Source organism: Eleutherodactylus coqui, chromosome 2 (assembly GCF_035609145.1).
Source record: "Eleutherodactylus coqui strain aEleCoq1 chromosome 2, aEleCoq1.hap1, whole genome shotgun sequence".
NCBI lineage: Eukaryota > Metazoa > Chordata > Amphibia > Anura > Eleutherodactylidae > Eleutherodactylus > Eleutherodactylus coqui.
This window is the reverse complement of record NC_089838.1, coordinates 241,093,936-241,109,629: the sequence shown is the minus strand read 5'-3', so window position 1 is coordinate 241,109,629 and position 15,694 is coordinate 241,093,936. Positions and strand designations below refer to the sequence as shown.

At 48.4% G+C, this 15,694-nt stretch overlaps 1 protein-coding gene across 8 annotated transcripts in view; it reads left to right on the top strand.

Annotated features, from left to right (window-relative positions):
* The window catches only part of TP53BP1 (tumor protein p53 binding protein 1), a 99,223-nt gene extending 98,178 nt beyond the window's left edge, over window positions 1–1,045 (top strand). For all 8 annotated transcript variants that reach the window (XM_066592696.1, XM_066592702.1, XM_066592698.1 and 5 more), the window contains one exon: window positions 665–1,045. In XM_066592696.1, the coding sequence (XP_066448793.1) occupies window positions 665–852 (188 nt within the window). In that variant the 3' untranslated portion in view covers window positions 853–1,045. The remainder of the gene's footprint in view (window positions 1–664) is intronic.
* Window positions 1,046–15,694: the final 14,649 nt, after the last annotated feature.

Genomic DNA, 15,694 nt, shown 5'->3' with positions numbered 1-15,694 from the left:
TGTTAGCATAGTGTATCTTAATACAACTGCAGCTATATTGAAAAGGCATGAAAAAAGTTCTGTAGCACAGTTTTAAGGGCTTCTTCAGATGGCTGCAAAAAGTAATGAAGCAATTGATTTCAATAGGCTTTTATAACTAGCGTGATTCTTCTGCAATATTACTACGCATGAGAAAAGATAGGCCTTGCCGTATCTTTCTCGCATGTACTTTTTCTACGTGCGAGAAAAGATAGAGCAGGACCTAGCTTCATGGTTTTTTTTTTAAACTTACGCACAATAGCAAATACGTTTTGTAGCTCCCATGTGTTTAAGCCACATGGTAAGTGTCAAGTTAAACAGTGCTAAATCTGTAGGACAGAGCCAGTCATGTGAGCACAATGCAGATTTCTCTCTTCTGCCCTAGTACAATATATTTTCAGCTACTTGGATACATGACCGAAGACACTAGGTTGGTAAATGCTATGCAACAGGTTGCTCTGTTGGTGAATCTGGTGCATAGCATGTGAACGTGTTACTAAAGCTCCGCTACTATATACAATTACATTAAATCTTTGGCAAACTTCTGCTTGAGTAAAAAAAAAAGTTTTAAAACCCCCTTTATGTGGCAGTCAGTACAGTGTGAACCCATACATACAATAGCAATGTAATGCACTCTCTTTTTCAGATGTTGCTCTGGGTGTGTTTGATGTAGTGCTCACAGATCGATCATGTCCAGAATCCATCTTAAAGTGTGCCCAAGCCTTGGACCTGCCTGTTATTTCTGCCGAGTGGGTCATTCAGAGTCTCATCCACGGGGAGAAAGTTGGTTACAATAGCCACCCACAATACAAACACGATTATGCTCCAAGTTAAGAAGACCACACTTCTCTCTTATCCTTTTTATCAGCTCCTTTATTTTTGCTGCTCTTCTTGCATTGTGCATACTGTGTTTTAGATAGTTTTCAATGTTTGTGTGGTTCTCCCACTGTTTGCATGTGTTTACTTGTACATAGTTTTAATTGCTGGACTTTTATGACAAATAAATGTCAAATTTACTTGTTTTAAACATGTTTTCTTCATGTTCATTTTATGTATTGTATATTTGAATATGGTAAAGATCAAACTGATTAAATCACTGTTTGCAAATCTGTACAGTGAGCATTCATAAGAGGGGATTTAAATGTTAGTAATGCATGTAGAGCCAGACAGGCCAGATAGTTAACTACTATCTACATAAAGGTTGTGATCAGTTTGAGGTGAGGGAAATGGGAAACACTGACATGGAAAAGGACTTGGGGATTTAGTTGACTGTAAATGTAACTGGAGCAACCAGTGTCAGGCAGCTGCTGTCAAGGCAAATAGGATCATCAGGCGCATCAAAAGAGGTCTAGGGGCACATCATGAGATTATTAATCTTCTTTATAACTCACTGGTCAGCCCACACATGGAATATTGTGTGCAGTTTTGGGCACTGGTACCCAAGACATATCAGAGCTTGAGCAGGTACAAAGGTGGGCAACTAAAGTAATAAATGGAATGAGCGGACTACAATACCCAGAGAGGTTATCAAAATGGAGGTTATTTAGTGTAGAAAAAAAGATGTCTGACGGGCGACCTAATAACTATGTATAAATATATCAGGGGTCAAAACAGAGATCTCTCCCATCATCTATTTATACCCAGGACTGTGACTGTAACAAGGGGGCGCCCTCTACGTCTAGAGCAAAGAAAGTTTCTACACCAACATAAAAGGGGGATCTTGACTGTAAGAGTAGTGAGACTATGGAACTCTCTGCCTGAGGACGTGGTGGTGGAGAACTCAAAAGAGTTTAAGAGGGACCTAGATGTCTTTCTTGAGCAATACAATATTACATGTTAGTCACTAACTACTTCAGAAGGGTCGTTGATCCAGGAATTATTCTAATTACCAGATTGACCATGACACCATGACATGAGGTCAACAGGAGTCACGAGTCCTAATATTACCTGAACCATATGGATGGCTATGTCGCATTAAGTTGCACCTGATGAGTGCACCATTTGGGGTTCACTGGGTGGTACACCGTATTAGACAAATCAAAACTAAAATACTTTATTGATATCAGTTAAAATCGGGCGGGCCAACAAAGACAAACTCACATAAATCACACATATAAAATCTCTACCATCCAGGCCGGAGGTGCTATCTCTCACTTCTTTTTATTATTTTGGTACATTCCTGAAAGTAGATTGGGGGGAGTTAGGAGCTGGTTGTGGGTTTAGGGCAGATAGACATAGCTGCTGGTCATTTGACCATGTCTTCAGTAATAGATAGTGATCTGTATACAGACCTTGTTCTGAAAAACAGCAAATATCCTGTGGGACTGGGACCTGTGCTGCTCTAGGACCACTTAGTAGTAAAAATCATTCCAGCCCTTTCCTCTCATTTTTAGCTGTCAATATCCACATTTAACACTGACATGACTACCTTAAGGTTCCTGAGGAAATGTCAACATCAGACATAGAAACGCGTTGAACCCAAATTATGAACCGTCTATATAGTGTTATAGGTCTATTAAGTACCTTGCATAGGTCCTTTCCATACTCGAGCAGGGCATTTCTTGTCCTTGCCCCTGGGGGGATCATTTCAACAGTTATTGGTCCGAGCAACCAGAACCTAGAACCTTATTCAAAGTGGTACAGGTCATCTGAGCACTTGGAATAAACCCCTTCCATATATGAGCAGGATAATCTTTGTCCTTGCTATTGGGGAGATTTTCTAATTCTGGTCCGAGTGGTTTGGCAAACTATAAAATTGCTGTTTCAATCACTCTGTAAATCATAACTGATCATTATTTCTCCTCGGCCTGTATATTCAGCAGGGTTTCAATTAATCTCTGCTTTAATATTGACCGTTTCCAACTAGGAAATATTGTATCTATTCTCTTATTTAGCCCGCCTCTTCACATGACCGATAGAGTTGTCATCTAAAAGTAGTCCAATTTACGTACTTGGACTAACTGTACTTGAAGTCCACATAGACTTCTGGTTGTTAATCATCAAAAAAATACAGCCATATCCAATCCTTCGCTTTGAATAGGGTTGTCAAGGCTTCAATCAATTGGTGGGCTATGAGAGATTTTATATGTATGATTTATGTGAGTTTGTCTTTGTTGGCTCCTAAGATTTTAACTGATATAAAGTATTTTAGTTTTAATTTGTCTAATACTGTGAAGGGATTTAAGTTTCTGGTGATATAGACAATAACTACTTCAGTGAAAAGTTCAACTGGTTGGTAGTAGCAGTGTCATAGTCTGGGTAGTGGCTGCCTGCCATGGCCTAGAACCCATTGGTTATTATACCACAATCTTTGAATGGTGAACACTACAGGAACCTGTTAGCTTGCCACCTGTACCCATTTCTCTAGTAGGACAAGGCTCCATGTTATCGAACTCTGATCACTAAGGAGTGGTTGGAGGAACACGACTATAAATTCTCCACACTGCTTTGGCCCCCAAACTTACTGGACTGTAACCCCATTGAGCATGTTTGAAATATGTTGGAAAGGGTTGTGAGAACCATTCCCACTTATCTGCAAAATGTTCACCAGCTGCTAGAGCTGCTGCAATAGGCATGGGTCAATTTGGGTATGGAAGATGTTTGCCACGTTGCGGAATCTGTTCCCCAATGTCAGAAAGCTGGAGTCCCCTGTTAGGGAAATAATTAGAGATTTCTGTGTGTTTCATTGCCTGGTACGAATTATATGAGAAGTTGTGTACACAAATCATTGACACATTACACAGTCAGTATCATCTGACAATGATGCTTTTCTGAGTTTATTACAAAGCAGACAAAGTGTATATAAGTTCACTTACGTATGATGAGAAATACACGCCCCCTATAATCAATCATAAGAACTGATGATTGGCTCTAGGTGCTAATGGTTTAACATATGTTAACGCCTTGAGGGGTCTTACTACTAAATACGTAATTCCTAGGAACCTGAAACTTAAAGGGGTGGTCTCGCGAAATCAAGTGGGGTTATACACTTCCGTATGGCCATATTAATGCACTTTGTAATGTACATCGTGCATTAATTATGAGCCATACAGAAGTTATTCCACTTACCTGCTCCGTTGCTAGCGTCCTCGTCTCCATGGTTCCGTCTAAATTCGCTGGCAGCTTGCTTTTTTAGACGCGCTTGCGCAGTCCGGTCTTCTCCATTCAGCACGAGCCGCTTCAGTGTGCTCCCCGCTACAGCTCTTCTGCGCATGCGCAGACGAGCTGTCACTGCTCGGGAGCGCGCTGAAGCGGCCATTCTGCACCATCCTCTGTTAGAGGAAGGTGCAGAAACTGGAGCTGCCCAGCGGAGAAGCCCAGCCCAGCCGCCCCGAGAAGCCTCCCAGGTAAGTGATGGGTCGGGGGGGGGGGGGCTGCCGCTGCGCCGGGCTGCGCCGGGGGGGCTGTCGCTGCGCCGGGGGGGGGCTGTCGCTAGGCCGGGGGGGGGCTGCCGCTGTGATGGGGGGGCTGCCGCTAGGCCGGGGGGGGCTGCCGCTAGGCCGGGGGGGCTGTCGCTAGGCCGGGGGGGGCTGCCGCTGTGATGGGGGGGCTGTCGCTAGGCCGGGGGGGGCTGCCGCTGCGCCGGGGGGGCTGTCGCTAGGCCGGGGGGGGCTGTCGCTAGGCCGGGGGGGGCTGCCGCTGCGCTGGGGGGGCTGTCGCTAGGCCGGGGGGGCTGTCGCTAGGCCGGGGGGGCTGTCGCTAGGCCGGGGGGGGGCTGCCGCTGTGATGGGGGGGCTGTCGCTAGGCCGGGGGGGGCTGCCGCTGCGCCGGGCTGCGCCGGGGGGGCTGCCGCTAGGCCGGGGGAACTAGCGCTGGGCTCCGGAACCTAGCGCTGGGCTCCGGGGCCTTTACCTGGGCTGAAGGTCTAGCGCTGGGGAGCCGGGGGCTAGCGCCGGTTACCTGCTGTCTGGTCGGCGGCTGCGGGGCGTCTGGTCGGCGGCTGCGATGCGTCCGGTTGCCATGGAGACACAGCTGGCGGCGTCTCGGGAGCGCGCACGTCGGGCTGCAGCGAGCGACGGGGAAAGAGCCAGCGGCCATCTTGAGGAAACTTTTATAAGTTGCTGAAACGCTGGAACGGTAAGTACGAACCAGCTAGAAATGTCATTTACAGGGGGGCTTTGTAATGTATGTTTAATGGGGGGGACTGGGCAAAAAAAAAATTAACTGCTTCCTCGAGACATCTCCTTTAAGGAGAATGGGCTCATTCTATATTCGTTCTAACTGCTCCTCTGCTATCTCTGGACATTCATAAGCCAGGAAAGGATATAGGGGAGTATGAGCCTGCATCTAATACATACCAGTGCATAACAAACACATTAACCATTTATATGTTGGCTATTCACTAAGAAGGTAGATATACGAATACGTGTTTGCCATGGCTAATGTAAGAAACATATACACGATAGTATACATATATTATTACTAACAGTCCCTCCTTTTGTTTCTTAGAGCAACTAGAACAGCTAGCCAGGTACTTACAGATGCCCTATTGACATATGCTAGAATTCCTACACCACCTCCCCGGATCCCCCAACTGATGCACCCCTAGTGCTCACGAGAAAACGTATCTTGAAATAGTGTTGTAGGAATGGAGAGTTGATATAAAGCAAATTCAATATCAAAGTCAGTAGCTAAAACCTCATAATACAGAACAGGGACAGCTTTGTCAATAGCCTTAGAGATAAATCCTCAAAGGCACGGAATAATGCATCAGTCAATAGCAAGAATAGTCACTATAGTTCTAGCAAAAGATGAAATCCAGTGGCTCCATCTCCCAAAAGCATCAGTCCACCAGTCACCAAAGGGGTCGGAGATGCTAGAATTTGCTGCTAGTTCTTTAGAGAGGCTATTTGGACCCTTAAGAGGCTTAGTTATGTAACATAGTTGTGAAAAAGATAACAGGGATTGAACAGTTTAGGAGAAAGCATATGTCTATCATGGTGGGAAGACTCTCTTGCAATGAGACGCGTGTATCCAATTGGATTTTGTCCTTCCAGCTAAACATCCGTAGCAGTGGTCAGGAAATCTTGTTATGGACCATCAAGTCTGGGTTCCAGAGCTTTACGGACATGTCTTTTGGTAACCACCCAACCTCCTAGTTTCACAGAATGAGTTTCTTCTAAGCTGTCAGGATCTGGAAGGGAAGCAAACACTCGAGAATATACATTAGTTAAGTGTTTTGTGAGAGCAATAACATAGTTTGTCAAGCTACCATGCTGTATCTGGAGGTATCGTGGAAAATACAATCCGAACCTTGGGGCCGACCCAAAAAGTACCTCACATGGGCTGAGGCCTATTCTGTTAGGTGTGTACTTTACGGAGAAGAGTGCCAGAGGTAGGCACTCTGTCCATGGTCTATTGAGCTCTACCACGGCTTTTGGTTTCTAAGGTACTATTTAAGCTCTCTACTCTACCACTGCTTTGTGGATGGTACAGAGCATAAAAGACCTGTTCTACCCCCAATGCTTTCATTACTTTCTGCATCACTCTTCCCATGAAGGGAGTGCCTCAGTCACTCTAAATTGTCTCTGGTACACCGTACCTGAATATCACCTCAGGGATCAGTTCTTGGCAGTGGAATTTGTGAGCGGATAGGCCAGACTGATCACCCTGAAAACAGGTCTAAGCAGATTAGAACGTACCCTTACCTGCCCACCCTTGGCAGTTAGATGAAGTCTATTTGAAGACACTGGAATGGGTAGTCGGGACAAGGAGTGCACTGCATGGGAGTCTGTACAGACTTTACCCACATTGTTCTGTGCAGAAATCAGGCAGCCCTGTGTGTATTTAGCTGCCGTGATGCTAAATCCTGAAACATGACAAAAACTGAGAGCCAGGATGAGATCTCATCACCACTCAATTAGAGAGGGAAAGACTGAACTACCTGTGGCAAAACATTTTTGTGGTCAGGGACACAGCATTGAGCAGATGAGTTATTATACTGAAAGGCAATTTTAAGTTGCAGCGCCACAGAAGAATTTGGGAGTACAAATTTATGGTCATGTTTGATACCCTCAAGAATGGAAATGAACCTCAGCCTGGAATTCTTGCATAAGTGGAAAATATGAAAGGTCTGAAGGAGATCAAGAGGATGTCCTCCTCCGAATCATAATTTATTTATTTTTTCTCTTTAAAACTTCATAAAAATTCAGAATTTGACTTGTAGTAATGTTGCCATCCAATAGGTGGTGCTGCATCTCCTTCCATGTGCAGGTTGAAGGAGCGATAAGACACATCATAAAATTGTCTTGAGCTCAGTGGACTGACTTACGATTTAAGTCTCAGCTCTATTTGTTTTAAGTTTTTAGTGCAAAACAGTCTCAAATTTCTGTGTGAACATTTATTTAGATCAAGATAAATGTGCTCCCCTCCCCTCTGCATCTGTATGTTATAATTATGTGCCATCCAAACTAGTTTCATTCATTAGCCTGACGAAGGGGGCGAGATATCCCTAAAAGCTTGCTGTAACAGCATGCATTTTTGTTAGCCATTGAAAAGTATCATATATACAAGATTACTTGGTTTCTCTCACTGAGAACAATCACACATTGCTAAATCCTGGAGCATACCAGTGACTAGCGCCCACATCTTTCATAGCTGTTTTTGACAGGTGTGTATTTCCATGGGAGGCCGGAGCCATGATGCAATAGGGGCCTGTGAAAGACTAGGCTTGTTTGATACCATCCATTTATCTCCAGGTGTCTCTCTGCCCCTCCTGCTGGTTCCCATTCTTCCTTTTTCCCCCTTGGTTGCCTGTTTTTGTAACACTATCAGCAGGTCATAATCCTCCTGGGGGTAATGCCTGAGGGAATACCTGTAACAACCCAACACCTGAAGGATCAAGTCTGAGTTTCTGTGTGGCTGTCTTCACAGCCTAATCAGTCGGGTGATTTATGGTTGCCTCTTTTGTTCCATCTTTGAGTGGCCTTTTGTTGTGCTTTCAGGCCACTCCTTTGGACAGCAAGAGGGCTTCCATCAGTGACTGTACAACCTTACTGTTTTTAATTGCTTTTTCATTTGCTGTCAAGTATGACCTTGCTCTCCAGATGGGTCCCGTCGTCATGAGCGATGCCAAAGGCAAGGCTTTGACCACATCATATAAGGAGAGCGCAACATAACCTGTATAGAACCTGCCTTCTTGCCTATACCTTGATCTATCCACAAAGTGTAAAATCAGGGTTGTCTAATGACTGATCAACAACATGACTGAATCCCCTGTCTCCTGGGCCATTAGCTTAGGGTGGACCAGCCTGTTATTGAATTGGTAAGAATGCAGTGACCATTCAGTGTATACTTTTTTACTTTTAAAGGAATATTTATTTAGCCAAAATAGACAAATGAACAAGAACAGCAGGCACCAAAAAAGTGCACATTTTGCAGATACATCACACTACATGAGAAATGAACAGAGAAAAAATACATAAAAATAAATGTCTTGCATACTTGTGTACATTCTCGTAAACATAGTATCTGGCTATTCATTTTTAGCAATTATCCATAATAAAGCAAACTAAAAAGGGCTCCCAGTCTTGGAGTCCAAGAGTAACAGAAGGGAAAAAAACCCTACCAGAACCCCAACCTCTCCCCTAAAAAGCAACATAGCACGACCTACTATGTGGTAGATCAGTGCAAGTGGGTGCCCCTTCCTACTACGTAGATGGGTACCTCCATTGCCGTTGCAGAGCAATTTACCCAGCCTCCCCAAATTTTGTCAAATTTCTCTGGGCATCCCCATTCCATAGAAGTCCGTTTATGCATTGGAAGTGTAGAATTTACCACCTGGATCCATGCATTCCTGGTCGGCCTCCCAGGGTGTTTCCAATTTAATAAAATCACTTTTTCCCCTCGTCATCCTGACAGCATACACATGGAGGATGTCCAGTGGACCCCTGTTGGGACAGGAAGCGGAAAAACATACAAAAGGCACCTCCCGCCACCGGCTCACCAGTGTCTTCCTGTCCCTACAGGACAGTCCAAGCGGAAGCCTCCAGGTGTATGCTGGAGGCAAGGAAAAAAGAAGAAAGGAAACTCCTATGCAGCCTGCCCGCCCGTGGGGGGACGACTCTCTGGTCGGGCTGGCAGAGCTTGCGCGGGTGAGACCCTACGTGGGGACCCTCACCCGCAGGATCCCAAGGACCAGCACCACGTTCCCTGCGGGGAACCCTTCCCTAGCGCGCTGCCTAGTGGGGTTGTCGCACTGGGAAGATACAGCCCGGTACCTGCAGGGCTTGGAAGCCGCCCTCCGGATCAGGCACCCGCTCTGGACGTCGGGACCCGGCTTCCAGAGATCCTCTGTCGGCAGACGGCTGAGCAGGTATGCCAGCGAGGGGGGGGGGGGGAGAGCGCGCGGCGCGGGCCGACGGTTGCGCTCGATCCGACATCCCCGGACATCCATGCGCCCTCCTCAGAGCCCGACGCAGAGTGTATCCCCCGGGTCCGGCGCGGCGGCATGACGTCAGCACGGCCGCGTCACGGGGGGGCGGGGCCTCGAGGGAAAAGGCGCCAAATTTGAAAAAAAAAAAAAAAAAGAGGAGCAGGTATTCCCCACATGTCTTCGGTCAGCACCTAAGTAAAGATGTCGGCCAGAGAAGACACGGAGAGCAACCCGCTGGTGAGTAAACCTCCGGGGGCTCACACCAGGGGTAAGGAAGGGATCAGGTGCTGGAAAACCCCCCCTTTTTTTCTGCTGTCTCCGTCTCTTAGGACAGAGAAGCACAAAAGGGCAGAGAGGCCAAGAAGCGCGTGCGCAAGTGCCCAGTCTGCCTGCGGCGACTGGACGAGGGACACACCAAACCCTTATGCGCAGCCTGCACAGAGAAAGTGGTTCGTGAGGAAGGCCCCTCGGGCATATCGGACATCCGAGCTATGATCCGCGAGGAGATCGAGGCCTCTCTCTCGTCTCTTTCCGTTCCGCCCCCCACGAAAAGGGTAAGGATAGAAGAATCAGACTCGGAGGAAGGGTTCTTAGAAGATTCCCCCTCAGAATCCATACCGCCCATGGAAGACACGAGGAAGTACTTCTTCGCATCGGTGGATCTGGGGCAGCTACTAACAGCGGTCCGTCACACCATGCAGGTGGAGGAACAGACGCCGCAGCAGCCATCCCTCCAGGATACCCTGTTCCGGGGACTCATACCTCAGCCCAAACCATCATTCCCGGTCAATGATATCCTAAAACAGCTTATCTTGACCGAGTGGAAACAGGCAGAACACAAGTTTTTCCTGCCTAAGGAGTTTAAAGAGCGTATGGTCTTCACCCCGGAGGACATTGAGTTCTTGGACACCGTCCCGAAGGTGGATTTGGCGGTCGCCAGGGTCTCGAAGAAGGCTGCCCTCCCCTTTGAGGACATCTCCCAATTGCGGGACCCACTGGATTCACGAGTGGATTCGGCAATGAAGAAGGCCTGGGAGTCAGCGGCCCTCACCATGAAAACCAACATTACGGCCACGTCGGTGGCGAGATCCATGACGGTCTGGCTAGACCAACTCCAGGCCCTGGTCTCGCAAAGGGGTTCGAGGGAAGATATCTCCAACTGCCTTCCCCTCCTCCAACAGGCCACCGGCTTCCTGGCGGACGCCTCGATGGAGTCAGTAAGGTTCGAGGCCCGGTCGGCGGCACTTTCGAACACAGCCAGGAGGGCCGTCTGGGTAAAAGCCTGGACAGGGGACAATGCCTCAAAGAACAGGCTTTGCTCTTTGCCCTTCCAAGGACATCGCATCTTCGGACCTTCCCTGGACACACTCCTGGAGAAGGCCTCAGACAAAAGTCAGGGGCTACCAGCAGAGAGACCCGTCAAGCGGCCTTCCTCCTCCTACCCTCCTCCCTTTGTCCCCCCGAGAACATACAGGGGGAAGGGGAAAACCGGACGCTGGTCTTACCCCAAAGGCGGAAAGGGTGAGAATCCGCCCATCGGGATCCGGCAGGTGGGGGGCAGACTTAGGGGGTTCGCCAATAGATGGAACGAAATAACCTCCAATCCCTGGGCCCTTCGCCTGGTCTCAGAGGGCTATAGAATTGAGCTTTCCGCCCCCCCTCCCCGGAGGTTCGTGGTTACCCCCTGCCAGTCACCCGCGTCGGCCCGGGCCCTCCAGTCGGGGGTACGGGACCTACTATCCCTGGGGGCCATTATCCCGGTTCCCGCAGAAGAACGGTTCAAAGGCTGCTACTCCCCCTTGTTTCTTATTAAGAAGCCTAACGGGGCCTACAGAGTTATAATCAACCTGAAATACCTGAATAAATCTATAGCATACCGAAGATTTAAAATGGAATCAGTAAGATCAGCGATCCCCCTAATCACACCAGATAGCGTCATGGCCACGGTGGACTTAAAAGACGCCTATTATCATATTCCCATACACTCAGACTCCCAACAGTTTCTTCGATTCGCCCTGGTGATAGAAGTGCCAGTCTCGCATTACCAATTCGCATGCCTGCCGTTCGGGATTTCCTCCGCACCGCGGGTATTCTCCAAACTAGTATTGGAGATGGTAGCAGCACTAAGGACGGACAAAGTACTAATTGTCCCATACCTCGACGATTTCCTGCTTATAGCAGGATCACCCTCGGAACTCCAGCACCGGGTCAACCTCACCCTCCACCTGTTCGAGTCGCTAGGTTGGATCATTAACTTCGACAAATCCAATCTTCAGCCCGAACAAAGGAAAAAGTTCCTAGGGGTTATCCTGGACTCACACCACCAGTGCTCTTCCCTCCCGCTAGAAAAGCAGAAAACGATCCAAGACGAAAGCTGGGCACTTTCGTTAGCCTCCCAAGTATCCCTTAGGAGAGGCATGAGGGTCCTCGGTCTCATGACAGCCTGTATTGGAGTAGTCCCGTGGGCCCAGTTACATGGTAGAACTCTCCAGGACTTTATCCTGAGCAACTGGGACAAATCACCAGCTTCCCTGGATCAGGAAGTCACCCTCACTCACAAAGTAAGGTCCTCCTTGGGGTGGTGGACATCTATCTCCAACCTCGCCAGGTCCACAAGTTGGGACCCAGCATCCCCAGTATCCATTTTCACCGACGCGAGCGCAACTGGCTGGGGGGCCCACTTAGGCTGTCGCTATGTCCAGGGGGTCTGGAACCAGAAAGAGGCCACTCAATCCTCCAATTACAAGGAGCTTTGCGCGGTCTGGAGGGCCATCCGTGACCTCGAGGCAGAGATCGGGGGTAGACCCATTAAGATATTTTCGGATAACATAACTGTGTCCCTCATTCGCCACCAGGGATCCACGCGGAACCCCCGACTACAAGACCTGGCGGCGAAAGTGCTCGGGTGGATAGAGCAGCGGATGCCTTCCGTTTCAGCGTTCCACGTAAGGGGCCCAGAGAATGCCATGGCAGACTACCTCAGCCGCAGGAGGATAGACCCTGGGGAGTGGGCACTACATCCAGAGGCATTCCAATTGATTACAGAAAGATGGGGGACTCCAAAGGTGGACTTGTTTGCCTCTCGGGAGAACAAGTGCCCCCGGTTCTTTTCCAGGGGGGCAGACGGGGGCTCCCTGGGAATAGACGCACTATCCCAAGCGTGGGAATGGGACCTGACATACGCCTTCCCACCTATCCCCCTGATCCCTCGGGTTCTAAAGAAGATCCAGGGGTCCCCAGGCTCCGTTATCCTAGTGGCCCCGTTTTGGCCCAAGAGACCTTGGTTCCCGCTCCTGGCCGCTCTATCAACACAGGAGCCCCTACATCTGCCGTGGAGAGACGACCTCCTACAACAGGGTCCCCTGATTTGCCCAAAAGCCCGACAGTTCAGACTAGCGGCCTGGAAGCTGTGCGGGTAAAATACCTGAACCAGGGCCTATCAGGGAGGGTGACCACCACCTTATGTGAGAGTCTCAAAGAGTCCACCAGGAACATATACACCAGGGTGTGGGACACCTTCTCTAGGTGGTTGGGGCACAGCATTCACGACCTCCAACAACCAGACATTAATAAGATTCTAGAGTTCCTTCAGGACGGACTGGACATGGGCCTAAAACCTGGTACCCTTAAGGTCCAGGTGGCCGCCCTAGGAGCCGTCTTTGACTTCCCGTTAGGCGACCATAGGCTAGTCAAAAAATACCTTAAAGGAGCAGTCAGACTTCACCCCTTTATAAGAAGAACCATGCCCCCATGGGACCTGAATCTTGTTTTACAGGCCCTTTGCGCACACCCCTTCGAGCCCCTGGAGGAACTCTCAGTTAAGACCCTCTCATATAAGGTTGCCTTCCTAGTGGCCATTACATCCGCCAGGCGGATCGGGGAAATCCAAGCCCTCTCTATAAAAACCCCATATATGACCATCTTCCCGGACAAGATAGAGTTTAGGCCCGACCCCTTCTTTCAGCCGAAAGTCCTCACGGACTTTCACAGAGAGCAAAGAATAGTACTTCCCTCCTTCTGTCAGGAACCCCGGAACACTACGGAACAGAGGTTCCATAACCTAGACGTGAGACGAGCAGTTCTGAAGTACTTAGAGGTCTCACATACCTTTAGGAAATCTAATAACCTCTTCATTCAATTTCAGGGTCCACGCAGAGGAGAGGCCGCTACTAAGGACTCCCTAGCGCGGTGGGTCAGGAGGGCCGTAGAAGAGGCATACAGATCCCAAGGGATCCCACTCCCGGGCGAAGTTAGAGCCCATTCTACTAGGGCGGTCGCCTGTTCCTGGGCGGAGAGAGCCCAGGCGACAACCGACCAGATTTGCAGAGCCGCCACATGGTCAAGCACCCATACCTTTGTAAAACACTATCGTCTGGACGTGGGGGCCAGCCGGGACACGGCCTTTGGGCGGAAAGTTCTGCAAGCAGTGGTCCCTCCCTAAAGCCCTCGGTTGTTGGTATTCCTCCATGTGTATGCTGTCAGGATGACGAGGGGAAGACAGGAATTAGGTTTACCTGTTAATTCCTTTTCTGGAGTCATCCTGACAGCATAGGGGCTTTTCCCTCCCCTTCAGTTATCCTTCTCTACGTGAAGTAACGTATTGTACTATGGTTTCGGTATTAAAAATGAGTGATTAAGCAAAGCCGGGTCACTGTAGTTATTTGGTACACACTGGTGAGCCGGTGGCGGGAGGTGCCTTTTGTATGTTTTTCCGCTTCCTGTCCCAACAGGGGTCCAGTGGACATCCTCCATGTGTATGCTGTCAGGATGACTCCAGAAAAGGAATTAACAGGTAAACCTAATTCCTGTCTTTTGCCATAAAGAAATAGCAGTTTATATAGGGTGCAGGTAGCCGCAGCCACTGTTAAATTTCAATTTCATAGAAACTGGACAGTGGCTTTACTAGGTTACATATAAGTGCCAAACCTTCCAACCGAGTCAGGACCTGAAACTGAGCCATGATCACATGTCGCAGCTGATAATATCTGAAATATGTGTGTGTTCAGGCACACCACCGGATAGTAATCTGACGAGAACAGCCATCACCCAGCATATATACCAGCTGGCTAGGCAGATGATGATAAAAGTGAGGTCTCCATCTGGATTCTGGGGGAGGTAGGGGGAAGCCCCTCCACAGGATACATTATACAATCCCATGAGGTGTGGTAATCAATGTGTTTGGAACAAAACAGAAAAATTAGGCAGGAGACACAAAAATTTTGGCAGCAGCTTCATTTTTAACAAATTGACTCTGCCCACTAGAGTAAGCGGGAGAGAGGCCCAGCGCATCGCCATTTCCTTAGCCCAGTTCAGGAGGGGGGCTAAATTAAGGTTGTAGAAGGTACAGACCTTCACGGACACCCTCATACCCAGATAAGTTGTCAGTTGTCCAGTTTAGTGAGGTGAGCAAAGGGAGCTCAGCCACTGCATTCTATTGTGATTAAATGGGTTTTTGTCCCAGTTGACCCTAATACCAGAATGTAGGCCAAATGTGTTGAAAATGGTGAGTGCAGAATCGAGAGAAGACTCTGGGTCCTGGAGAAAGGGGAGTGTGTTATCAGCGTATAGTGCTATGCGCGCTTCATAATTGTGCCGTTTGAATCCTTTTACTACCAGTGAGGTCCGGACCTGGATCGCAAGGGGCTCTATAGCGAGGGCAGGGGGAACTGGGCAGAAACATGGACAATTGGTTTTAATACTGGCCACTTGAGAGCCATATAGGAGCTTTACCCACTTAATAAAGGTTGCCCCAAATTCAAACTATTGCATTACTGCCCACACGTACTTCCATTCTATTGAGTCAAAGGCCTTTGCCTGGTCTATAAATACTAAGGTGCGCTTCCAATAGTTAGTGTTTGTATGTCAGGTGGTCAAAAAGATGCCTTAGATTCACGTCTGTACTTTTGCCAGCCATGAAGCCAGACTGGTCAGTGTGTACAATCTCTCCAATAACTATGCGTGTCACAAGTATTTTTACGTTATTAGGGAGCGAGATTAGCCGATAGGTGCCACAATCTGCAGGATCTCTTCTAGCCTTAGGGATCATGACAATTAGGGTCTTGTGCATGGTATCCGGTAGGGCACCATCTCATAAGATGGAATTATAGTATTAGAAACCAGAGCACTAGTAAATTTTTTTTTTTTTTAATACCATTCCCCAGAGAGCCCATCCAAACCTAGGGATTTCCTGTTGGGGAGTGACTAGATAGCATCCGTTACTTCATCTATGCTCAGGCCCCCATATAGATAGGCCATACTACTCCAGCTCAACGTAGGATAGAGGATATAGTCAAGGTAGACTGT